The 23,652-nt window shown below is 44.1% G+C and overlaps 1 protein-coding gene across 1 annotated transcript in view; it reads right to left on the bottom strand.

The window, feature by feature from the left end:
• STMND1 (stathmin domain containing 1) overlaps nucleotides 1-17,844 on the bottom strand; it is a 40,617-nt gene extending 22,773 nt beyond the window's left edge. The window contains exons 1-4 of the mRNA XM_080378268.1: nucleotides 16,180-17,844; nucleotides 15,166-15,343; nucleotides 12,855-13,009; nucleotides 1-8,963 (exon numbers count right to left, since the gene is read on the bottom strand). The exon at nucleotides 1-8,963 is cut by the window's left edge and continues 22,773 nt beyond it. Of these exons, the coding sequence (XP_080234394.1) occupies nucleotides 8,796-8,963; nucleotides 12,855-13,009; nucleotides 15,166-15,343; nucleotides 16,180-16,263 (585 nt within the window). The 5' untranslated portion in view covers nucleotides 16,264-17,844 and the 3' untranslated portion in view covers nucleotides 1-8,795. The remainder of the gene's footprint in view (nucleotides 8,964-12,854; nucleotides 13,010-15,165; nucleotides 15,344-16,179) is intronic.
• Between the last annotated feature and the right edge of the window lie 5,808 nt (nucleotides 17,845-23,652).

Consider the following 23,652-nt stretch of genomic DNA (forward strand, 5'->3'; position numbering starts at 1 on the left):
CCCTACACAAGGCACACCTGTGTCTTTGCAGAGGACTGACCTGGAGTCAGCTTGACAGCTCAGATCCCAAGTGGGCTATCTGGGAACTTCGTGGATTGAATAGAAGCAGGGAAAGAGTCCAGAAGTTTGCCCACTGCTCCATCTAGTGCTTGTGTTCAGTATCCTGTAGGATCACGAAGTACCTTTTTCTTCTGAAGGCTGATACCCTAGGAGAGGCATGGGTATGCCAAGGAGCAGCTGAATTGCTGGAGAGCACTTGTAGTCCACTGGCTTCCTAGCTCGTGGGGGCTATCCATTAGAAAGTCTCTCTTTTACTGGCCTCTCTTTTTTTCACCTGTCAACCTGCTGCGGTGAGCCAAGTGTTCTCAAAGAGCTGCTGAACCGCCTTTGCAAGGGGGTGATCTTCCAGGAACTCTTACGGGAAAAGGAGCATGTAAAGCACGAGACTTACCAATCGCTTGAGCTGTTGTGATGGAAACACACGACTTGTGTCAAGTAGATTGGGTACTGTTTAATGAACTTTGTATTTAATATGACTTTTTATTAACTGTAATAGCTCATTTCTACCCGGGAAGTATCAAATCAGGGGAGAAGTAAGTATTTTGGCAGTGGACTGAAAGGCATGTAATATGGAAGATAGGAGACGGAATATTATGCTCGTCAGAAAGGTGAGGAAAACATTGTTTCAGGCACACTGTGTCCACCCTAGTAATTTCACCAGTGACAAAGAAGGTTTCTGAACATAAATGAAATTGTCCTAGGTTCAGTTGTCAGAACAGCCTCCGGCAGTTACTGCATTGGCCAGTTAGCACTTTCCCAGGGAGCTCCCAGGCACAATTCAGAAAATACTCTGGATCAAGGATCATTTAACAGGATGGATGTTGGTGTCCCGTACCATTTGACTCCAGGCACGTTTAGTTTCCAGTGTAAAGGAAGTCACAGTGTAACACAGTGTGTTACTGAGAATTTTGATCCCATGTAGTCCTAACCTGAGAGCTTTGGCTCTGCAACTCCAATGGTAATAACTCATGTTTTTAGCTCTAGGCATCCAGGAGAGTAACAGGACAGGTAATGGCTTCCACAGCTGGGTGAGAGCACAGCCTCAGAAGGAAGTTTTCAGTGTCTTTGACAGTTTGCAATTCTGCAGCTCTATCTTACTAATTTGATTTTTAAGTATGACTCTAGTCTGAGCAGCTCTCAGTGTTGCCATTGCCAATAACATTCAACTTCCATCCCACTAGCTGGCTTTAGTGTCTTCCAGAATATAAATAGGCTCAAAATAATGGAAGCAGTCATGTCAGCAAGCTATAGTAGCCAGGCATTACATATTGCCACAGCACACTAAATACTCTCATGTGGAGGAGAGAAAATTTTCCTGGTGCTGTTTTTGTAAATCTTTTCCTGAATTTATTTATGTTTACTTAATTAATTTTCTTTCTCCCACTTTCTTCTCCTCCAAAACAAAACACTTCTTATGCTAAAACTGCCAGAGAGGAAGAATGGGCCCAGCATCTGCCAGGGATGTTCAAGAATTAAAAATATGAGATGGCCAGTTAATCACAAACCCCAGAATGATCAAAAGAAAACAGAATATCAGTGGAGTGGGAAAGTTCTGATAGAGGGCAAGTTTATTCTGCTTTATATGTATCAGTCAGGTCTTTATTTTTGAACAAATCACTCTGCAGAATAAAATCCCAGGCAGAAGGGTTTATGGGGGAGCTGTGAGTGAGGACATGCAGAGGTCACACACCGGGGTAGGACATTCTAACTCTGCTCTCTCCTCACCCTCCCTGAGATAGCGTCTATCAGCTGGAAACGCATCTCCAGAGCTGGCTGCCTCATGGCAAGGAGAGGCTGTGACTAGAGCTTATGTATGATATATTGGTATCTTGGCAGGAGAGCTCCAGTAATATCCCTTACAAGATCTCTTTATCCTGTGCCTTTCTAATCCGCAAGATGACAGGAAAAGAGAGGGAATTCACTGTGCTAAATCGAGTCCCAGCTCTGTGTGACTGGTACTGGTTTTACTCTGTAAAAGTTGCCTTTTTGTTTTATCAAATGCTTTGTGTTTTGGGTTGGGTTTCTTTCAAGAGGAGGAGGGAAGTGTTTTTGTTATTCCCATTCTGGGAGGGGTTGCACAGCAGAGACTTTTCAATCTTAAAAAATTCCAGTATCCAGCCCTTCCTCCTCATTAATTCTTCCCTCTCCTTATGCCCTCTGTCCCCACACTTTCTGTTGCACATTAAGACCTGGGAGTCTTCTGCCAATTGGGATTTCTTCAGTAGTTGTTTATACAATCACTGAAGCCTTTTTTTCAGTACTTGCTGATCCTGTGCTGGGAAGAGAAAGGATGGTTGCTCTTGATGCGCTGCCTGAAATAAGAACTTAGGGGCTCAAAGGAAACCAGCACTTCTGACAGCAGTTGAAAAGCAACTGAATTGTTTTGAAATGTAAAATTAATGGAGAAAAACAAAGGGAGATGGAAGGCCCCTGATTCAGTTCTTTCATGTAAGATCCCTCTGTACCCTTAGTACTACACTCAGTAATTAAATGTAGTGTTCTTTATATATAGGAGGTCACATGACATTATTTACTGGCCCTTCCTGGCATGAAGTTTCCTGCACTCATGCCAAAGCATCGCATTGTGTAGCACAATTGTACCCTCACCATTTAGTAATTTGGCTTGGTCTGAGGTACATTGGCAGAGGCAGGCAGCTAAAGCCAAGCTTAAGTAAAGCTCTAAGGACTGAATTTACTTTCGTCGTTCCAGGTAACATTAAAAGTGGCCACAGAGCAAGTCAGGAAACAAGGCAGCTTCACAAAAGAGTGCTCCCAAGAACGGCTGCCGCACTACACCAGTGTTCAGCACTACAGGCTGTTTATAAAGCAGAGATTTACACAAGATATAGCCATTCAGCTGTCAAGTTCAAACGCCTCAAAATTGGAGGGATCCCTGTTCCTGCCAGTTACTTCTGCCTGTTGAATATTAGGGGCTTACTTGATCCTCTTGGTCTAGGTATGTGCTTCACTTCCCCTTGAAGATGCAGGGCATAGTGGTCCACTGTGTCTTGCTTTTTGTGAGAAAGATCTTTGTCCAAGATGTTCACACATTGCCTTGAAATGGGGGAATCTGGGTGGGCCAGCAGCAAGGACCAATATTTTAAATGGAACGTTTCTTCCTCAGCCTGTAGAGAACGGCAGTGCCGCAAGGGTAAAGACTAGAGACTCCCCTGAACGCTGGAGAGGAGGCGAACGGGGTCGGAAAGAAGCATGATGTGAGAGGAACAGATGAACAAACTGAGGAAGGCAAGAGCAAGATACAAAATCAGATGTGAGGGGAGAAGAAACACAGTCTCAGTGAAGGGTGCAGCTCTGACCCTGCCACGTGGGGGGCTCCAGCAGCGCTCTCGCCCGCCTGGCAGTGACCTTGGCAGATGAAGACAGGGGTCAGCCTCAGGCAAAGGGACCCGACCCTGCGCGTTCGCACCAGCCCAAGATCCGTGCTACTGCTTTTCCTTCAGACAAATGCAAACCCCCTTCAGAGCAAAACCTGGCTCTGATCCATTGATTTTTTTGGAATGTTTCTTTCCCTTCCTTTGAACTCTTCTTCTCACCATCACAGGGAGCATTGTCCTTCCATAGAGGTGTTTTGTATGGGGAAAGGCTGGCAGCCACAGAGGTGGCCCGTGTTGCTTCGTGGGGTAGAGTTGTCTTTGGTAAGGGAAAAAGCAAGCTGATCGTATATACATGATTTTACTTCCTTTTAACTTGTCCTTCTGTATCCTTGCAACTCATATTCTGTCCCTTGTTTTTCTTCCTAGTGACAGTGTGAACGAATAGTTATCCTCATCTTTCTTTTAGCTGAGTATCTAAGGAAACTGTGACTGAAAGGGACGGTAGCATAAATACTGCCTGCACGGTATGTTCTCCCTTCCTGTTCAAAAACTGGTGGAAAAAATAAAGGGCAGAAATAAATAGCTAACCTCTGCGGGGGCAGTGGCGGAGCAGGTGGGCCACGGCAGCCCAGAGTGGCTGGTCCCCCCGCTGTGGCCGGGACAGCTGGGCTGGTCCTGGGCTTCTGCGGGTCCCCTCTCCATGGGGACATGGGGAGAGGTGGCTGTTCCCTCAGCTCTGTGCTCCAGCGGGACCAGGAGAGGCGAGGGAAGGTGAAGGCCGGCGAGGGCAGTGGTGCCAGGCAGGGAGCCCCGTGGGGCAGGGTGACACCTGTGGGGGGCTGTGGGGGGCTACACCTGACACAGGGTGTCCTGCCGGAGCGGGAGGCTGCCCAGGGACTGAAGGTGCAGATGCTGTGCCAGGGAACAGCTGGGTGAATGACACCTGTGGGGGCACAGCAAAGGGGATCCTTTGATACCCTGGGGGGGCACCGACCTGCGGGTAATGGCTCCCCGCCGGTGAGCTACCCCTGTGCTTCCTCCCTCAGGCCTGGCGCGTTTTGTGCTGGAACTCCAGCGAAATGCCCAGGAAAATCCCTGTGGCGGGGAGAGGCAGGAGCAGCGGGCAGGCTGCACAGAGCCCTACGCGCGGCGCATCGTGCTCTGACCATCTCTTCATCATGTGAGCAGGAGGCTCCAAAAGGCCCCCCGCCCCCCATGTATTACCTGAAGCAAGGGCTCACAGCCTCTCCCAGAGGTGTCTGAGGGGTTTGGAGGGATGAAGGAGTCTCCAAATGGCAAGGGCAGGAATGCCATAGCCTGCACGTAACCTGAGCGCCGGTGGCCCTGATGTTTGCCATGCTCAAATGCTCGTCGCCCCGGGTCTGTTCGCCCAGGTGCTCAGCCAGTTGGGGTTCGGTTTCAGAAAGCGGCTGCCCTCCGGCGAAACTCAAGGGAGCAAATTCAGGCAAACCACTCCTGTGGAAATAGGTCTGTGATGGTTGCAAGTGTCTTAGGTGAGCGAGCCCTGGCTGGTGCTCCTGCCTCCCCTCCTGTCTGTGGCCTAGCATGGGAGAGATGGCATCTTTGCTCAGGTCACCCTTGCTTGGGCTCGTGTGTCTCCCTCTGTTCATGGCTGGCAGAGGGAGATGAGTGCTGGCAGGGAGACTAGTGCTCTCTTGCACAGTTGCTATGGTGCTGCGGGCTCCCGCTGCCTACCGGTTGCCTTTTCCAGGGATTCGTGCAAATGTGGCTGTGACACAAGTCTGTGGTGCTTGGTCATGGCACTACTGGACTGTGCGCCAAGGTCTTTGGTAAGAGATCTACCAGTCAAACAGGAGAACGTGGAATACTTGAAGGCATTTTAAAAGCAGATACCTAGCACCTACTTGCTGCCCTGCCTTTTTTTTTGTGCAAGACTCCATGGCTAGGAGCCCTGCAGTTGTCAGCTGAATCTCAGTGTAATTTTATACACAAGGAATATTCACGTCCTGTTCCTTTGAACTCCATCGAAACAGCAGGCTGTTCCTTTGCTCAGAAATGCAGCTTTGTTCTCCCCGCTTAACTATGTTCTTACACATCAAGAGACAAGTCCAGCATCCACTGAAGGTAATGGAAAGACATGGATGGTTTTCAATAGCAGTTAGATCAGTGTTCAGAGGAACACACAATTCAGTAAGGCAGGCTTTAAATGCTTCTCTTATTAGTAATACAAACATTAGTTTAGTCAACAGAGAGATTTGATCTTTATTTTTAAATGATTTCCAAGTTCAGAAACCATTTAAGCTGTATGCCCAACAAAGAGTTTGCATCTTCTGTTGGAGGAAAAGGCTTAGAAACTTACTGCGCCAAAAAGTGTGAAACTGTGGGCTTCAGCAGATCCTCCTAACAGAGGCAGTAATTAAAGTTGTTGTGAACATTGTATAAGGAGAAATCCATGCATTCATGCTTTTTTTCCTGAGATTGCCTTTCACTGCTTGTACACAGTGTTCAGCCTCTTCCAACAAGCATCCTAGAAAGACTCAGAACATTACTTCTGCTGGTCTGACAGGGACAGTCAGACAACACAACAACCCCTTGAGAAAGCATATACCAGGCTATCTACCTTTAAAACCCACCCTGCCTCATGAGGTGGATGTGGAAAAGTTACGTGCTCTGGGCTTAAACTCTTGGATGTGCTTAGGAGGAAGAATTGAGTGTCTCACTTCTGAAACAGGTCTGTGTCTTTCCCATGTAAAGCTGACAAGTTAGCCAGCATCACTTCTGAGCCCACCGGTTGAACTACACTGTGCCACAGCTTCATTGTCAGTCTTTGATTCTAGTAAGTTTTTCTAAGTAGACCGTTTGTAATGATACTTGCAAAGGCCCTCTTGCTTCCTGTTGCTTTTTCCAAGGTATCTTTGCTGCGTAGCTGATTTGAGAGACTAGCAATTGTGTCTGATGCGCAGATGAGCCAGGCAGAAGCACGTGAGTAGTCCTGTTACAAAAAAGGCACCTTTCCTGGTGCTGTGCTCCTCTTTCTGTACCACAGGGGACAGTGGAAGAAATGGCATTGGCTGCAGACAGACCATCATTTGTCTTTCTGAAACTATGGGAAGGCACTGGGAGACTATTAGTTACTTGAGTAACTTCTCTGTAAGGGGAGGCAAATTAACATGGTGGAACAGTCCGTATGGATATATATGTGCATGCACACACCAGTTTTTATTCCAAGCCTAGCCTGGTAGCCTTGGCTTAAAGTACCTAAGAGACAAAATTCAGTGGACAGCCCAGGTTAACTGTGGTGAGAATGTACTCTCAGATCTCTTCTCCTAGTTGTCAGGTTGTTGGATAATTTTGAAACAGCTGAGTGAAGATTCTCTTTTTCCTATTTTCTTTTTTTCTCTTGTTCCTGTTTTTCTCCTATCCTTTCTGGGAAACACAGGGTGATTGTCAGGTTTTCTTCTCTATTGCTAATAGAGTTTTTTCACAAAACCTGCCAATTTGGCCAGGCCTGGAGCTGAGGTGAAAGAAAGGCTCTTTTGATGGGTTGCCTTGCTCAGCTCTTCAGGTGGGATCCCAGCTGCTCAGGAAACGAGATGAGCTCTTGCTCCTCCCCTTAGTGATTTAGTACAAGTCTGGCAAGAGCAGAGAAAGCAGGAAAGCTTTTTTCTTCCTGAGAATGATAAGGGAGAACTATCATGAGACTGTAAAAATAAGGGGCTACCTTTTCATCTGTTCTATGGTGCCAGGCCTGTGCTTTAAGAGAAGAGTGGTCCTGCGTTGCAGCTGAATTTCCTTGGCTTGGAAAGTGGAAAAGAAGAACGTGTCACCTGTAGCTGGAGGTAAGAAAGTCAAAAGCCAGGGCAGAAGCAGAGGTAAGTGTGGTGTGGGGTTGATGGGGGAGGGAGGTGGACAGAGCTGGTGGCCCAAATGGAAGTGGTGGTGGATGAGTTTAGAGGTGGACCAGAGGGGAGTGACAGGGCTGGGGGTGGGGAGAGCATGAACAGCACAATTGCTTTACTTGTCTTTGGAAGAACTAGCTGTTGTGTGTGTGTTGGAGGTAGGGCATGGGGGTTTCCAAAGTCAAAAGACTGGCCAAACACATCACTAACAGAAGCAGTCATCTTTTTCCATGTGGACAACTCACCCCTGCTTTGTATATCTCAGCCCATAAATCTCTTTCTCTGTTGTAATTTCAGTATTTGTTCTGTCCTTCCCTCATACGCTCGGTGCTTGTCAAATAGATGTTTGGGGGGCCTGTTGTCACCTTGCTGTCTGAAGCTTTCACCTCTTTGCTGGTTACTCTGCACAATAAGTTAAAAGCCTTTTTTCTTACTCTTAGGGTCTCACCATGTTCTACTACCCCAAATCTTTGCTGGTCTCAGTTTTTTTCCTGCACACCTGCTTTTGTGTTTTCCCATGTGTATACAATGTCTTTCCAACCTCTTCTTCCCTGCTTCCTAGGAAAAGGGAGTCTTTTCATGAAGCTACCCAAGAAGTGAGCTAAATTTAATAATATAATAAAGTAAACTTGATGGAAAAATGATAATGTGTATGTGCTCAAACTTAGTGACTGGCTAGTTACAAATTTACCTCTTCCTGGCTCTTCTCATTTGGCTTGTTGCTTTCAATTAGTGTGTAACAACTAGGATTAGATACCACTTTCCCAGGTGAGCAAGGTAGTAACAAGACCCAGCTGTGCCTCGTGATAAATGATTTACTTATGCCCCAAAAGGAGACAGCTTCAGGGAGTTGTTCATTTTTGTAAGACAGCCTAGATCCTTATTGTTTTATTGATGCAGCTGTGAGTTATCAGACTTGATGAAAGTCCTGGGGTAATCGTGGCTTCTGCTGCAGTTGTTTCCTTCGGTGGTACCCTTGGCTCATGTCTGGAGGTGAGGGCTGAGGGGTGTATGTACCCCCTTGACTTTCAGAACTTGGGTGGTCTTGTTCAGTCTGTTTCCCTGTAGTCTGGTGGACAGTTGCTAGAAAAAAATGTGTTGTGGCATTTTGTTCAGTTCCTCTTCCCTAACCTGGAACAAAACAACAATACCAGCAGTGCTTTATGATAAGGGATGGAAGCACATATGTGTCAAACAACTGTAGCAGCTTGTTCTATCTTTCTACCCAAATGTGATCAGAATGTTACTCCAGCTAGCACTGAACTTAGTCAGTTTATTCTGGTGTCCATGGAAGATGCATTTTTCACTATAGGAAAAGACTGCTCCAGAAGTTTCTTCTCATATGCATATTTTTAGAGTAATCTTCCAGGCTGTCGGCAAAAATAAACCTGGACTTCCACTGTCTATGAGATGAATATAGGGCCTGCTGTGCTGCCGTTAATCGGGTTTTGGTAGTAGAGTATATAAACTATCTGTATTAGCTTGATTTATAAAAAGTAGAGGGGTTTAGCTTAGGTGATCAAGCAAACACTGGAAAAATACACAGCAGAATTAGATGACCTGTTTTTTTCACTTCAGCAGAAATCTTCATGTCCTTCACTGTAAAATCACCCACTTCCTTGTTTCCAAACTGAATTTCTTCCAGCCTACCTGGGGATTTCTTCAGTGTCTTTTCCAGGGCATCTCCCTGTAGAGACATTAGAAGCTTTCAGCAAAGTATATTTTGATGTTGGGGTGACACTTTGCTGCTTGCCTTCTGCCTTTTTTTTTTTTTTTTTTTTTTTTTTTTTCCCCCCACGCGTAGAGGTGATGGACCCTGATACCAATGAAAGCCTAGAAATAATGATGTGCTAATAACCTCACTGCTCACTCGTGAGTGTTGTCTGCAGTGAGAATTCCCCTTTTCTGCTGAGTGATGTGTCTGTGAAGCTTGCAATGTTGCTGTACACCCAGCAGATGTGGGGATTTTGTAATGAGGCCTGAAGTATTTAGGCAAGTTACTTTATTACTGCTCAAGAGACTTAACAATAGTTTTGTTAGAGCTATGTAATTGTGATACTGCTGGCCTCTGCTGCATACAAATGAGCAGCCCAATCCTAGATCTCTGCTGCTGAGGGTAGCACTTACTCCTGGGAAGATGCAGTGGTTATTTGATCAGTCAGGAGGCTGGATTCTACCGTCTTCTGTATGATGAGCAGTTTTAGCCATGTTAAACCCACACCAAGGACCTAGGGTTGAAATAATCGCTATCCTGCTACAAGTTTCCTGAGTTATCTGCTCCCCAGACTTCTATTGCCATAAATAACTCTAGAAGCCGGGCCTTGCTGCCAGAAGTGTTAAGTGCTGCAAATAGTATAGAAGATGACTCATGTAGTGAGATGAAGGTGGAGCATGAATCAGTAGGAAGAAAACTGATATACAAAGGAGACAGTTTGAATGCAGATGACACAAAAAAAATCTGAACAAAGCAATGTTCAATCATCATAAAAATGAAACAAAAGACACTTGAAAAAGAGAAAGAAACTCTTCTTTCTAATGACAAAGGCTATCGTAGCAATAGCCTGAAGTGGGAAGGTATTGCATGCTGAGCATGTCATTCCTTACCCAAGATACACTGCAGACTGCATAAGAAGAGATGAATGGAAAATTCTTCCCAATATGTCCAAACTAAACAGATTATTCACCAAGCATGTTGCTTTCCAGATTGTTCTGTGTCTATATAAGCTGAGGAAAGAACTTATCTTTTCTCTAAACAGTTTTGGGCGATGAGGAGTCCTTATAGCTTCAATGAACCCACATTGAAAGCTAACAGCAATAGAAATGCTAAAATAATAACTGGTGTGCATCCCTTGTGAATGATAACTCATGATAAACGGATAAAATTTCTGTAGATCGTTCCACTTGAAACTACAGCTTTTGGTCTTTTTGCTTACCCCTCTAGCTCTCACACGTAGGAGTGCCTTTAAAGGTAGCCTTGAAAGAAAGTCAACCTGATCGATGATATCCTACAGTTGCTGGTGCATTAATAAGCTAAAGTGTCCCATGCTGCCTATAATTCAACTCCTACTACTTCTTGGGAGTAAGGGTGTTTATTAAGAGCTTAATGTAACTCTTCAGGGGTGAGGATTAAACGTTTTCATGTTTGACATCAGCTATGATTCTTTGAACATTGGGAAGAGACTCTTCACTGAGAGAGGGTGGTTGATTGCTGGACCAGGCTCCCCAGGGCAGTGGTCACAGCACCAAGCCTGCCAGCATCTGAGCAATGCCCTTAGCTGTATGGTTTAGTTTTAGGTAGTCCTGTGAGGAGCAGGGAGTTGGACTCTATGATCCTTATGGGTCCCTTCCAACTGGAGATATTCTATATTATCTTTTTGAAGCACTGGAGAGAAAACCGGCATTATTTTTTTTTTTTTCCTTCCCCTCAATGCTGAAGTGTAATTGTGCAAAGAAGCCTGGATACTTGTACCTTAGGTGGAAGCTCTGGCTCTGCTGGCATTTTTAGTAAGAGCCAATGTTAAAGCAGTAGAGGCTGGTTTATCCTATGGCGTGTATGGCTCTTCCTTGTTACGCTAGACCTGTGAAATGCTGCTCTCAAAAGTACCGCTCCTTTAGGGAATGAATACTTAGAAACAGGTATAAAAAAGCATTTTAACCTGTACTGCTTGGAGTCCCTTTGTTTGGGGTAAAGTGAGGGATGGTCAGAAGACTGAAGGCTTTTAGCACAGCTGTTTCAGTGTCACCAACGCAGGCTATCCAGAGAAGACAGGTAATACTGCCAAGGCTTAAGGGATGCAGATACTTAAGTGGAGCAGAACTATGCATGGGAAGGGAAAGCTCTTGCAAAGGTCTCTCATCTCCAGTATTATTAGAAAAATACTCTCAAACCTGGTTGTACTCGTCTTTCACAGTGTTGTGAGGTCTGTGAGCTCAGTTCTTCATTGAAGCTACTGCTGGACTGAAATTTGTCATAAAGCTAGTCATGCTTATTCCTGGTCAAATCCAAAATCTCAGATGTGAATTTACCTATGTATTAATACTCAAAATCCAGAGCTGCATGTTGTAACTTGGAATATTTCTGGGCAAGAAACCTTTTCTTCTGCGTCTGTGTTTAGTGCATCTAGTCCCTCTATTCATAGGCAATCTGCTGCATTTGAGTTCTAATGGAGTAAATTATTCTTACAGGAGATCACACAGGCCAAACTTTCTGTTGCTTCTAAAGGACAACTAATAGTTAACAGCTAGTGTCAGATTTGTTTACATTTGTAGGTCACCCAGCAGTGGGCCTGGCTCAAATGTAAAATATCATTTGGAAAAGTTGGCTTTCAGTGAGAAGTATGAGGTTCATTTCTAAAAGCTGTACTGATTCTAAGACAAAAAAAAAAAAAGTGCCTTCCTCCTGTTGGGAGGATAGAAATTCTCTAAGGAGAAATAGCACAGACTGAGTTTCTGTCAATAAAAGAGTATGTGTAATTTAATACCAGACAGCTTTTTAATACAGGAGGAAAAAAAAAAAAAAACCCAGCAGACACTTGCATATCTTATGAAGGGAAAAAATATAAAAACCTGCCTGCAGTATGCTACTTAAATTTAACCACAGAGGGGATAATCCTCTCGGATACTCAAAAATTTGTCTGAGGGAAGAAAGTAAAGTTGACGGAGAAGCTGTACTTGGAGACCCTCTAGCCCCGTTTTCCAAAGTGCTGGCAATAGGAAATATGTTAGGCAGCACCAGTGGCCAGATTGTAAGGTGGCAGTTGCTCCTTTAGTCCTCCTTATGAAAGTTTCTGTTTGATCCTCAATAACATAAGAGTCTGAGGTTAGAGGCTTGCCTCAAATGACAAAGTTACTCAGAATCATCCTTGGTTTGAGCTTGAGTTGTTCCCATGTTCAAGCAGTGGTGAGATCATGCTTTGGACAGCATGTATCCATAGATGTGTTAAACTTCTTACAGACTCCCTGCAGACCTTCTCCCTCCTGACATCTATACTTGAAACCCTATCTGGAGGAGGCACCTGGTCTTTAACGTAATGCTTGAGTTCAGAAGCCAAAATAAACCCCAGGTTATCATTCAGAATGAAAAGAAAATGGATGCTAGCTTCTTAGTAGTCAAATACCAGTTCTGTAACTTTTTTTAAATCCGTGTTTTTTTAATGGCTTCTTAGTCTGAGATCAAATGTGAATTGTAGATTTCTCAGAAGTGTGAATATTTAGGATTTCTGAGGACTTAAGTGTAATTGTAAGCCCTGGCAGTAGTATTTCTTCTCGGTTTGTGGACTTGAGAAACAAGTTTGTGGCATGTAACTTCCAGTGAGTTTTCCAAAGGGCAAGTTCTTAGCGCTGTTATCTCCTTTGTCCCCATTTCAAACAAGCCCAGAAGATGCAAAAAAACGGAAACTGCTGCCAGCTTCTGTTGTATTAACATCCCTAGAATGCAGTTCTCTGTTAAACAAACTTGCTTCTAAAGTCTTAAAGGAGGTATGCTTGGATGCTTTGTGTGTGCAGAAACTGAATCTCGGGGTGCTGAAAGCAGGGTCAGAGCTGTAGCAGCGGTCCTGTCTTATATAATGACACTTACCTTGTTTTCATACACTTCTCCTGTCTTGGCAGTGGTACTTCGGCTCTTGATTATTCCCTGCATCCTCAGCTCCTCTAGAATGTCTGATGATTTTTGCCTCCTTGTATCCCATAAGGACCATGATTTACTGATGAACTCACTGGTGAGCAGTGCATCTTCAAAAGATGAAAACATTAAAACTTGTAGAGCACTTGTCATTCAAACAAAGCTTCATGATGCATTTCCAATGCCAGAGATTTTATTTAAGAGGTTACATACTGAGAACATGCAGTGGAGGAGGCCTGCTCCAGGCTCTCTTCACTGCTTAAACTTTGCAGTAAGCTTTTTAGTGGCTTGAAAAACAGTGCAGGCACCTGGTTCAGTTTCTGACTGCAGTCAGTTACCCCCAGAGTGGCACATTCAGGAAAGTGTGGAAGCATGTGTTGAAGACCCGTGAATTCAATTTTTGAGTGTGTTCCCTAATGTCCACAGGGAGCTCTTTGCAGTTCAAGTTCTCAAGGGTTCTGTGATCTGGTCAGAGAAAGCCAGGCTGGGACGAGATAGTACAAGGCTACTAACAAGTAGTCTTGTAAGCATCACTGTGTTCTGTTAAATGAACCCAAACTTTCATATGCTGTTGTAGTCTATGATATGTAGCAATGCTGTTGCAACATTTGAGCCTGATCATAAGCATTCCAACACTTAATTATATATTTATAAACAGCAATTAAGAACAAACCCCAAATTATTTTGATAACCCTTCTGAGTGGCTGTCTAGTTTCCACATATTAGACATGGATAAACAACAAATGACTTGATTGCCAAGACCCATCAGGTTTTTCAACCCTCAGTTGACAGTTCTACCATCTGCCCAACCTCTATTGGCAGAAGTTAGAGCTTTTGTACAAAGACTGCTTGGACCAAATAAAAATCGGTTATTTGACATCCGCCAGTCCCTATAAGCAGTGTGAGTATGACAACGTTGGCTTAGTTTTTTAGTTGTAAAACAAAAATAAAGAGTATATACCACCTTGCAGAAGCTGATTCCATACCTTTCCTAAAATAACTGAACCAGTTACCCAAAAAGTACAAGGGTTCAGCTGTCAGTCAGAACACATAAATGTCAGAAGCCAGTATACAGCAAAACATATCCTTGCGAAAAATAAAAGCATGATGAGTGGGCAACATTGACAAGTGATGTGAATTTTTATTGGTTTTACTCATCCATTCAGGAGGAAAATGTAGTTGAAGTATCTTGGTATGGTATGGGGTTTTTTTTGTGTGTCTCCAAACAGACGATTGAAGCATAATTTCAAAAACTTTCTGTTTAGAAATTTCCTGTGAAGTTATCTTTCAGCGAGTGGGAGGAAAAGGAGTTTGAAATTAATGAAACGCCATTTCAGAGCAAGCAAATAATTTTGTTCAATATGAAATGAAATCCTTTCATCACGTCCTTCTGTGGCATTGGGAGTTAAGTCCTCTTTAATGAATAGCAAACACCAGTAATTATTCCTTTTGTGTTCGATTTGAAATGTTTTATTACAACCCTTGTTTATTACAAAGAGTAAACAACGACTGTAGATTTTCCATTTAGTGTGTTTGTGAAATGTAAGCTGTTCATAGCACTTTAAAAATACAAGAGTTAAACTACAAAATTAGGAGGTTTAAATGCACCAGAGATGGTGCTGCTTTTCCATTAGCAACTCTTGCTACAATGGTACCCTAAGATTACAGAAAAGTTTGGATTTAAGTGTTCACTTGTACCTAAAAAATACATTTCTTAGCAGACCTTTGCTTATTGTCATGATGACTTCTGGAATCTGTAGTTTTCTCTATATGATAACTGGCCCTGCCACTTTGGATTGCAGACTTAAGGAATAACATGGTGTTTACTTACTGTCTCTACCTGATGGTAGTCAGGGGCATTGCATCGACCGTTCTGTTGTAAAAAATGACTAAGAGCAGACTGACAGCTCTCGTGTGGGCAATGCATCCTCCCAGTGTGCTGTAACCCCAGTCAGAGAGGGCTACCCCTGGGGACAAGGCTGAGTTTGTTCTCTTGGTGTGTTCCAGGTGTCTGCCAAGAAAAGTACCTACCTACCCTGCTGCCTGCTCTCGTAGTGAGGCTTGAGTCATGCTGCAGAAGATACCCACCAGCTAGGAAGTGCTTTCTGCTACTATAGTATGGTTTTAAATCAGTGCCGACAGCTCAATTGTTGTTGCAGCATGGGCGCTTCTGGGTGTAGAAGCTGACTGTAGCAATAGACTGCCAAGAATAATTCCTCCTAGACCTCCATTTGTGGAGCTGGTATGAACTTCGGTTGCTGTTTACCTGTGTGTTGTGCATTGCTGTTTTTCTGAGGTGTAAATCTTTCTGGTAGGTCGTTGGGGGAGTCTCCCTCACTGGTCTCGCATCCAAGTTTGGCTCTGTCCTTTGAGGTCCCCGTTGGCCAAGCTGCCCCATCCTGTGAGGGAGCAGCTTCTGTTCCAGCAGTGCTGTCATTTTTAGTCTACAAGAAAATGAAGAAACAAATGAGAAAAGCTCCTTGGCTTTCTAAAGATTTAAGGTGGTACCTAGAGTAGTACCACAGAACTGGCAGGTTCAGAGTGCAGTGCAGTGGAAGACAAAGATGTTCCTGGTACTTCTCCATGTTCTGTCACAGGTGGATGTTGATGGTGAGGAAAGCAATAACCTCAAGCCTAAACATGTCCATATTACGGTATTGTTTCAGAAATTCAAGTGCCTTCTGTATGTGGATCGTTAGTAAGAAATTTAAACCCGAGTTTTAAATTTAGCATTCAGTAAGGTGTTAACCTATGCACCTTCTAAACAATAGCTTTGAACCTCCAAAGTATGCAGGATGAGACCCTAGATGTCTGTTTGTCTCTTCCCTGTATGTTGGGCTTGAGCCAACTCAATTCTGCAAACACGCAAGTGGCCGTGCACAGGTATATAGGCAAATATTACAGGGTACAAGCCCCCTGCCTCGTAACCCTTTGTGACAAAACCCACCTTGATGCAGTGCTGTAATTCATTACTGGTGTGGGATGTATGTGCCTTTTAATTGTATCTTTCAGTGAGGCAAGTTGGGTCAGACGGTGGTAAAGCAACTTTTCAGGTGTTATATCATCAGCTCATGCACGTGGCCAGATAACCTGCTCTCCCCGTGACAGACGGGTTGTGTTAAGCTGAGTGAGTAGCCCCTCTCTTAAAGAGCTCCCTGACACAGTCAGAGCTCCTGCTAATATCAGCAAAATCATTTCCCCGTGTATGCATACGTCCTTGTACACCCACACGTCAAGACATCAAACGTATTTTACAGAGCCCGTTGGAAGAAGGCCCTACCTGGCTTTTGCCTTCCTGGTTCTTCTGTAGCTCTTCAGAAGACAGCTGGGTGACAGCGACCCGGTTAGAAATATTGCAGCCCATGGTGAAACTGTAACCATCTGCTGGCTGCAAGTCCAGGGAGCAGGAATGTCCCAGCCTCTTCCGTGGGAGCTCGGTTGTTCGCTATCACCATGGAGTCTAACTGTTGCCAGGGCCTGTTGCTACAATAAATAACACCACAGAAGGCTTTCTTCTTACATCCTGGCATACAGGCATCGCTGTCTTTGTCCAGGCACCCTCCTCTGAAGTTGAGAGGGAGTGTTTCTTCTTGCACAGCTGGGGTGTTGGTCTGAGAGCAGCAAATCCCTACCGGTCATTCAGGGTGCTGGTGGACCTCCTGTGGGAACTCAAGGGAAGGCGCTTCAGTACCTCCAGTCTTCCCCCTCCTCCCTTTTTTAAGTGAACAAGATAGTTTCATGTAAAATACACACACATTTCACTCTCTGGTTGGATTTCTTAAGTATTCTTCAAAAACATTGGAAAAGACCAGCCCTGAATCTGGGATTCCGAGCAGCAAGGCAAGCTTTTAAATGGGAAGAAATATCATCAGTTGGCAGGGACAGGCTGTGACTAGGGAAAACGTTTTAAATGTCCTTTGAGATCATTGTACAATTCCTTGATTACTGTTTTGAATCTGTTTACATCCTTAGGAGTAGATGTCTGTAGGAGATTTTTTCTTTTTTTTTTTTTTTTTTGAAAAAAAGAAAAAAACAGCCATGGTTTATACTTCCAAGAGGTTATTATAGAAGATAGCAGAGAAATGTTAAGGCAGTGCTGTCAGTTGAAGATCCTGTTTTGGGTCATTTGTGCTGAGATAGCTAGTGCTGCTAGAAGAAATACGTTGTTTTTTCACAACTATTCACATGAAACACACTCTTCGTATGAAGTCAAAAGATTCAAAACCACCCTGTAATTATTAAAATCTATGAGGAATTGTTTTGTTGGTGGATTGTTGGTTTTTCTAAACTTCCTGAGACCCTGTTAACAAGTGAATATCATCTGGTGACCTTATCCTGATTTGTAGTGGGAAACTTTCTGTAAAACCTGACAAATTTCATTTCCATATATGTGAAAGGGCGATGTGTGCATGACTAATGTGTCTTTCAAGTAGTAAAGCTAGTGGACTTTCAGCATCAAATGAATACTAACATTGAGACAGTGACCCCAGCCTACAAGATCACTGCATGGATGGCTGCAGGCAGCCCTACGTGTTCCTCCTGTCTCCAGTCCAACCCCTCAGCTGGTATGGTTGGAAAGCTCAGTAAGCTCAGTTGCATGGCAGTGAGCCTAAAGTGATCTTCCCTGCCCCGGTGCACCTTACTTCACTGTGTAAAGCACCGCACCAAGGTTATGTATGGCTTCCAGGTTGCAGCTAGCATCTCTACCCAGCTCGGAGTGCGTGCATGTGGCTGCACTACCTGTGCTGGCATCCTACAGCTGCAAGGAACTCTCCAATGTGCATTTACGGTCTCCTGAGAAAGAAGTGTCCTCCATGAATTTTTGTTCTCTTTTCATCCTTAATCAACAGGGACCTGATTCTTGTGTCCAGTTTGAATTCACACAGAATGCAAGTCAAATAACCTTTTGGGGTGTGTGGGTTTGTCGTTGCTGTTCTATAATTTCTTGGTCTTTCTATATCTCTTTAGCAGATGTTTGCAGGTTGTATGTGATAATGCTGAAATGCGATTGCTGCTTGATATATGGCAGAACATGATGTACAGGCTGAGCTTCTTGCATGCATTTCTGATTAAAAACTTGCTGTGATGGTGCAGTCCTGAAACTAGTTTATAAGCAAATAGGTGAAATTTTAATCCTTGCAGAAAGGTGATTTTTATTTGTTCCTTCAAACACAGATAAGGTGATAAAATGGAAACTGTGTCAGTTATCGAAGTAAGAAAATTGATTAAACGTAAAATCATAGGCTGTAGCAAAATCAAACAGGTAAGCTTTATGATTTATGCTTTACAAATTGATTATTGGCACATAAAAAGGCAAATGATAGTTTGAAGATATAAGAGTACATGGGATGTAACAAGTGCCATGAAATTGGCCCTCATTCATATTTATGAAAAGAACCTTCTTGGAACTCAACAGGATTTGTACGCTTAGCCTGATCTTTTAATATCTTGTGCACATGATTAAATTGATGTGGTGAGCAGTATGTTTTTGAACAATCGGAGATGGAGGCTTTCAAGAGCAGACTGCTCTCATGCTGATGCTGACTGACAATAGAAAATTCCTATTTTAGCAGCTTTTCATCAATCTGTAAAACTAAAAATGAGCAAGTTTCAGTGCAGTCAAGGCACCAGGATGTGTGGTGTTTGTTGAAAAAATAGAGGTTAATTCTTCATAAATACAAATATAGGATATTCCCCTTTTAAGAAAACCAGTGGAACAGAGCCTATGTGAAGCACATCATTGAAACTGGAGAAAAAGAGGAGCTGTGGGAAGGGGAAGAAGGTGCAGGTCTCTTTATGCTTTGTCTTGTGAGAATGAAAACAAAAGCCAGTCGCAGGGATGTGCATGCTGGGGAAAAATCACTACAAAATCAGAAACAGCTGTTTCTGTAATTGTTGGTGTTATGTGGAGGAAATTGAAATGTATGTGTATATTTTTAAAATAAGGAGAGTTGTTCTCAAAACTCCCAAATTCAAAGCTGTTTGGTAGCTTGGAGGATGATTAGAAAAATTGGATGGGAGACATCTCTGTGTCTACAACCTTAGCTGTCTCTGCAGTAGCTCATTAATCTAGGAGCATAAATCAGAGAGGTGAGAAAAGGACTATCCGTGGAATGGCATTCCTGATACACAGCAACATGGACACATTTGCTGGTCTCAGGAACTGAAAGATTCCCACGTGGTGTCACCAGCCTGACATGTACGTAGATAAAAAGCACTCTCCTAAGGCTTGGAGGCTGGCTGAAGTTATTAACAAAACAAAGCTTGGCTGATTTGAAGGAGAGAGGCAAATTTCTGGCATTTTTAGTCTGACAACATTCCTACTAACTTCAAACAATAGAAAGTGACAGGGTGGATTTTTCAGGGACTCTGAGCAGCAATACTTCCCTTCGAAAATAGGACTGAATGGTTGGGCAGCTACAGATGAAGTGCCCTGACTATTAGTGAGCACAAGTAGCTGTTTGGAGGAGAGTGTGAGACCCACATGAGTCTGGAAGACTGCAGCCCATACTGTGCCGTGCCTGAAGAGGGAAAAGGGTGTCCGTTTTCCCTGTGCTCGGGTGACTCTCCCCTGGGATGCTGCTGCAGTCCAGAGGAGGCAGGTGTCTGCGAGAGACATGGGGGATGGAGTGGAGGGGGAAAATCCACCCCAGGAGATGTGGGCTGCAGCTGCAGTTGACTCTGGAGGCTGGCGGGGTCAGAAGATGAAGAATGAGCTGGGTTGTGGAGTGGGCAGAGGGAGGGGATAGGCAGAGAGATGAGGAGGTGTGCTTGGCTGCATAAGGTGACTGGAAAACAGAGATGTTGGACATGGACCAAAACTGAGAATTTTTTGCAACTGAACTCAAAGCCTCTACAGACTCTGCAAGAACTGCTGCACTTCGAAGACTGGCTGCTCAGCTAAATCCAAGCAGATTTTCACAAACGGGCGCTATATGATGTTTCTGTCCCTGGGGTTTTCTTCTATTCCCAATTTCAAATCTTAATTGGGTGGTAGTAGATAAATTTGTCAGGGCTTCCATCTCTGGCTCTTCCATGCCAAGCTCTAGGTACCTCCCAGACGGGCTAAACAACTAGCAAAGCTGGCCTTTAATGTGGAGCTGGGTTTTGATATCCAGCTTGGTATTTGTGAGACTAGGGAGGGCGGTGTGGCCAGAAGGGGAGCTCCTGGCTGTAGTCGATGGAGAACTGACCGTTGGTTGTGCTTTGCTAAACCAGCTCCATGGCTGGCTCGTGTATGTGTGTGTGTGTTGTATTTCAGTGCTGCATGTGATCCAAATGCTGTACGTAATCTCTCCATGGTGACTGCACAGCATTTGTTTCTATTTAAGGAGAGAAAGAAGTTTGGGTTTTCAGCCAGAATTCCCACTCAGGTAATTACACTTCTGCCTGCAGAATTTCCCCGTAGCTTCAATTGTAGCAGTTGTTCTTCACTCCTGCTCCTAAAAAGTTCAAAGGCAGACCTGCTGCTGTGTTTCGGGAACACGGCGGTGCTTACTCTGCCGAGGCCAGTGGAGTGACCCTGCCATGCAGCATTTGTGCACAACTTGCTCCTAGTAAAGACTGCTGCATCCAGTGATGCTGCTCTGCAGCTCTCATCTTCCTGTGCCTGACTTTGGCATAACAAGTTGGTCTTGCTAGTGATACTGCTAGATGATAGTGAGACAGCCAGCTGGAAGCCAATGAAAAGATGATTAAGAGCCAAGAGAAAACCATATGGAGAGAGAGGGATTTCTCTTTACAGAGTTCTAAGTAAAAGTGTTTATGTCTTTGGATGCCGCTAGCTGTTTTTTTCCCCTTCTTTGCATCAGTTCTATGGGTGGGAAGTGGTTGCAGTTGATTAGCAAATTCTACCAAATCTCTTTAGCTAGAACAAATGTTGTAAACAGCATTTCAGACAGCTCTGTCAATACTAAAAATCAACATGCCAACACTGTAATGGTAATAACAAATATTTCATCATTATTAAGTTAATGTTAACTACAATACTATATATGATACCAACATTATACAAATAGTATTGTTTTACAAAATATGAGAGATACTGAATTAAGAGCCTCTTAAATTTAGATGATGTGGTGATTTAATGTTTTTTTTTTTCCTGAACTTATGACAGTAGAGCTAACAAAGCTCGGTCTGGAAAACACTTCTGCAGATGCTTAATTCTCTTTGAAGTCAAAGTAAACACAGGCCTTGTTCACTCAAAGCCTTATACAGAGATTTAAAACTAAGGATGGTCCAACATTAAGACTGATAAAACATAGTGCAGATAGTAAACAGAATCAAGACAATTGAAACAAATTATTGATTCATGGAATTTAGTCTTCACAGAACGTTCACATGCAGATTGTGTTGCTATCGAATACAGTTCTTATTCAGATTTACTAAATGAATGTTATGGTGAGTGTGTGGGTTCAAAGAAAAAATTCTGTTAACTAATTCTGTCTAGTTCACATCCTCAAGACTCAAGCTGTTTCGCATATGTTACTGTTTCAGTTTCCCTGGCTGAATGCTATTCAAGTGAATAGCACTGAATCCCTGCTTGGCTTGGTGTTAGGAGCAGGGGTGCTTGAAGTCTCTCTTTGAGGTTGCAGGTTTCTCATGAACACGGGATAGTTTAAGGAAAGCCTGACAAGTAGGAAATGAGCATCTTTGACAAAAGTCAGTGTTTTCCTTCCTCTCCGGTAAGAGCAAGTTAATTCTACTAGTTACTATTACTAGAAGAGTCAGGCACTGTGCTGCTTAATTGAGGGCAGGGTGTGCTGGTATGTTTTTCTCGTACTGCGATATTCAAAGCAGCTTTTGCGCAGTGATCTCTCGAACAAGGATTCAGGCTGGCCTTTGGTGGCTTTAGTTACAATATGGTGAAATACTCAGTGTGTGTGTGTGGGTGGGGAGGCACTGGTATCTGACTATAAGACTGCCCTGATGGTTTTGAAGGACAGATCTTCATGGTGTTCAGAATCTCTGTGTTGTGTCCCACCTTTGCATCTAGTTCTGCAGAGAATTCAGCTTGCCTGAGAGATGCAAGAGCTTTTTCTTTTTAGCTGGGAAAACTTCATAAAGTTGAAGGATAGTGCTTATTTGAGGTACGTTTCTTGTTTGCATCCCTCTCTGTTCTTTTTTCCCTCCCAAGAAACAGCAAAAACTTCCTGCTCCTCTGTTAATTTGATCTCAATGGAAGCTACTCATGTGTCCATCTGAGATCCTTTTGTGCTCTCCCCAAATACACCAGCTTTTTCCTTCGTTGCTGAAGCTGCCTCAGTGTATCTGTTGGTGTCAATGGGATCTGGGTTGTCACCCCTAGCTGAGTTGGTGGGTGGTTTGGTCTTCTGAGAAAGCTTGTGTTTCTGCTGCTGAGGAGTCCTCATGGATTGTGTGGTACAAGAGAGTCCTGTGCTCTGCATGGTAACTCACAAGTGGCAGTTGTTCTCCAAGAATATTCGGTGCAGATGAAGGGAAGCTGCTTTATCAGGTGGGCTGGGAATAGTTCAGAAGTCTCCTGTCAGTTTGTTGGGCTGAGCTTGCCTTTTTCCCAGGCCTTTTCAGACCCATACCATTTTACTTGAAATATTTTGAACCCAATACACTAACGACAAAGTTCTCAAAGATACAGTGGAATGCCAGGGGTTCTCCTGCTAAGCTTTTGGGCTAAGCCAAAACATGCTTTCCAAAGGGAATACAGGAACCTGGAAATGTAAACCCTTGTAAAGGGGCAATCCAAAGCTCTATCAGAATAGGGGAACTCATATGTGTGGTCAGAAGGGTGTGCATAAATGAGGATCTCCTGGCAATGGCAATACTTCTCTAACCCTGGGAACAAGCTGCATGAGATGCTGTGCTAATGGAGAAGGAAGCGTGAATGTACAGAGAGCCCCAGCTTGCCCCTAACTGCACTCTTACCCCAGCAATGAGCAGAAGCTGGTGACTCCCCAAGGCATGAAACAAGCCAGGGATCCTATGCACATCTAGTTGCTGGAGCAGCCCAGGAACATTCGAGGCATCAGCCTTGCTCTGTTTGTGAAGTGGTGCTTGAGCTCTTGCTGTGGGACAGGACAGCTCTGCTCCTGGAATAGTGCTGTCCCAGGAAAGCCCCACCTAGCTCTGGAGCGCCCTGGGATGGTGGACAGCCCTCCAGCCTGGGTCAGCGGGTGTTCTCGCTTGTTCCCGACTGGAGTTTGGGCTTCATGGTGGGGCTCAGGAGAAATGCCGTTGTCTGGAATCTGGATGTCTGGCAGAAATACAGAGTGAGATTTCCCAATTTCCCGAATTGACTGCACAACTTTCCCACGCTAGAGGTAAGGGAGATTTGTGAGGTTAATTAGACTCCAGATTTGAACTTTCCTCATGGGTGTTTGAAACTGGCATTCTCCTTTCAGCTTATCTGCATATAGAGCTGCTACACATTGAACTTGGGATGCTCCTGGAACCAGAAATGGAGTGTATAATAAGCTGCTTTCCAGGGACTGCGTTGTCAGTGTCTGTGATTCAGCTCTTTGCCTTATGGATTAAACTTAGAGTATTCATGTACTTTTAAATTTCTTTGAAAACTATTCGCTGAGATGAAGTCTGTGCTTTTAATTAGAGCTCTGCTGCTGTACCTCACAGAACGCTGGCTGTGCTGAGCAAAGCTCTTCAGACACCTTTTTCCTGAATTTGAGCAGGCAAAGCACTGGCCTCTCACGCTTCCTTACCAGGCAGTAGAGGTGAGGTGAGGAGCTACTTATTCCTGGTGGCATTTCTGTGCTGCTGG

The sequence above is a fragment of the Falco punctatus genome, assembly GCF_963210335.1.
Source record: "Falco punctatus genome assembly, chromosome: 3".
Taxonomy (NCBI): domain Eukaryota; kingdom Metazoa; phylum Chordata; class Aves; order Falconiformes; family Falconidae; genus Falco; species Falco punctatus.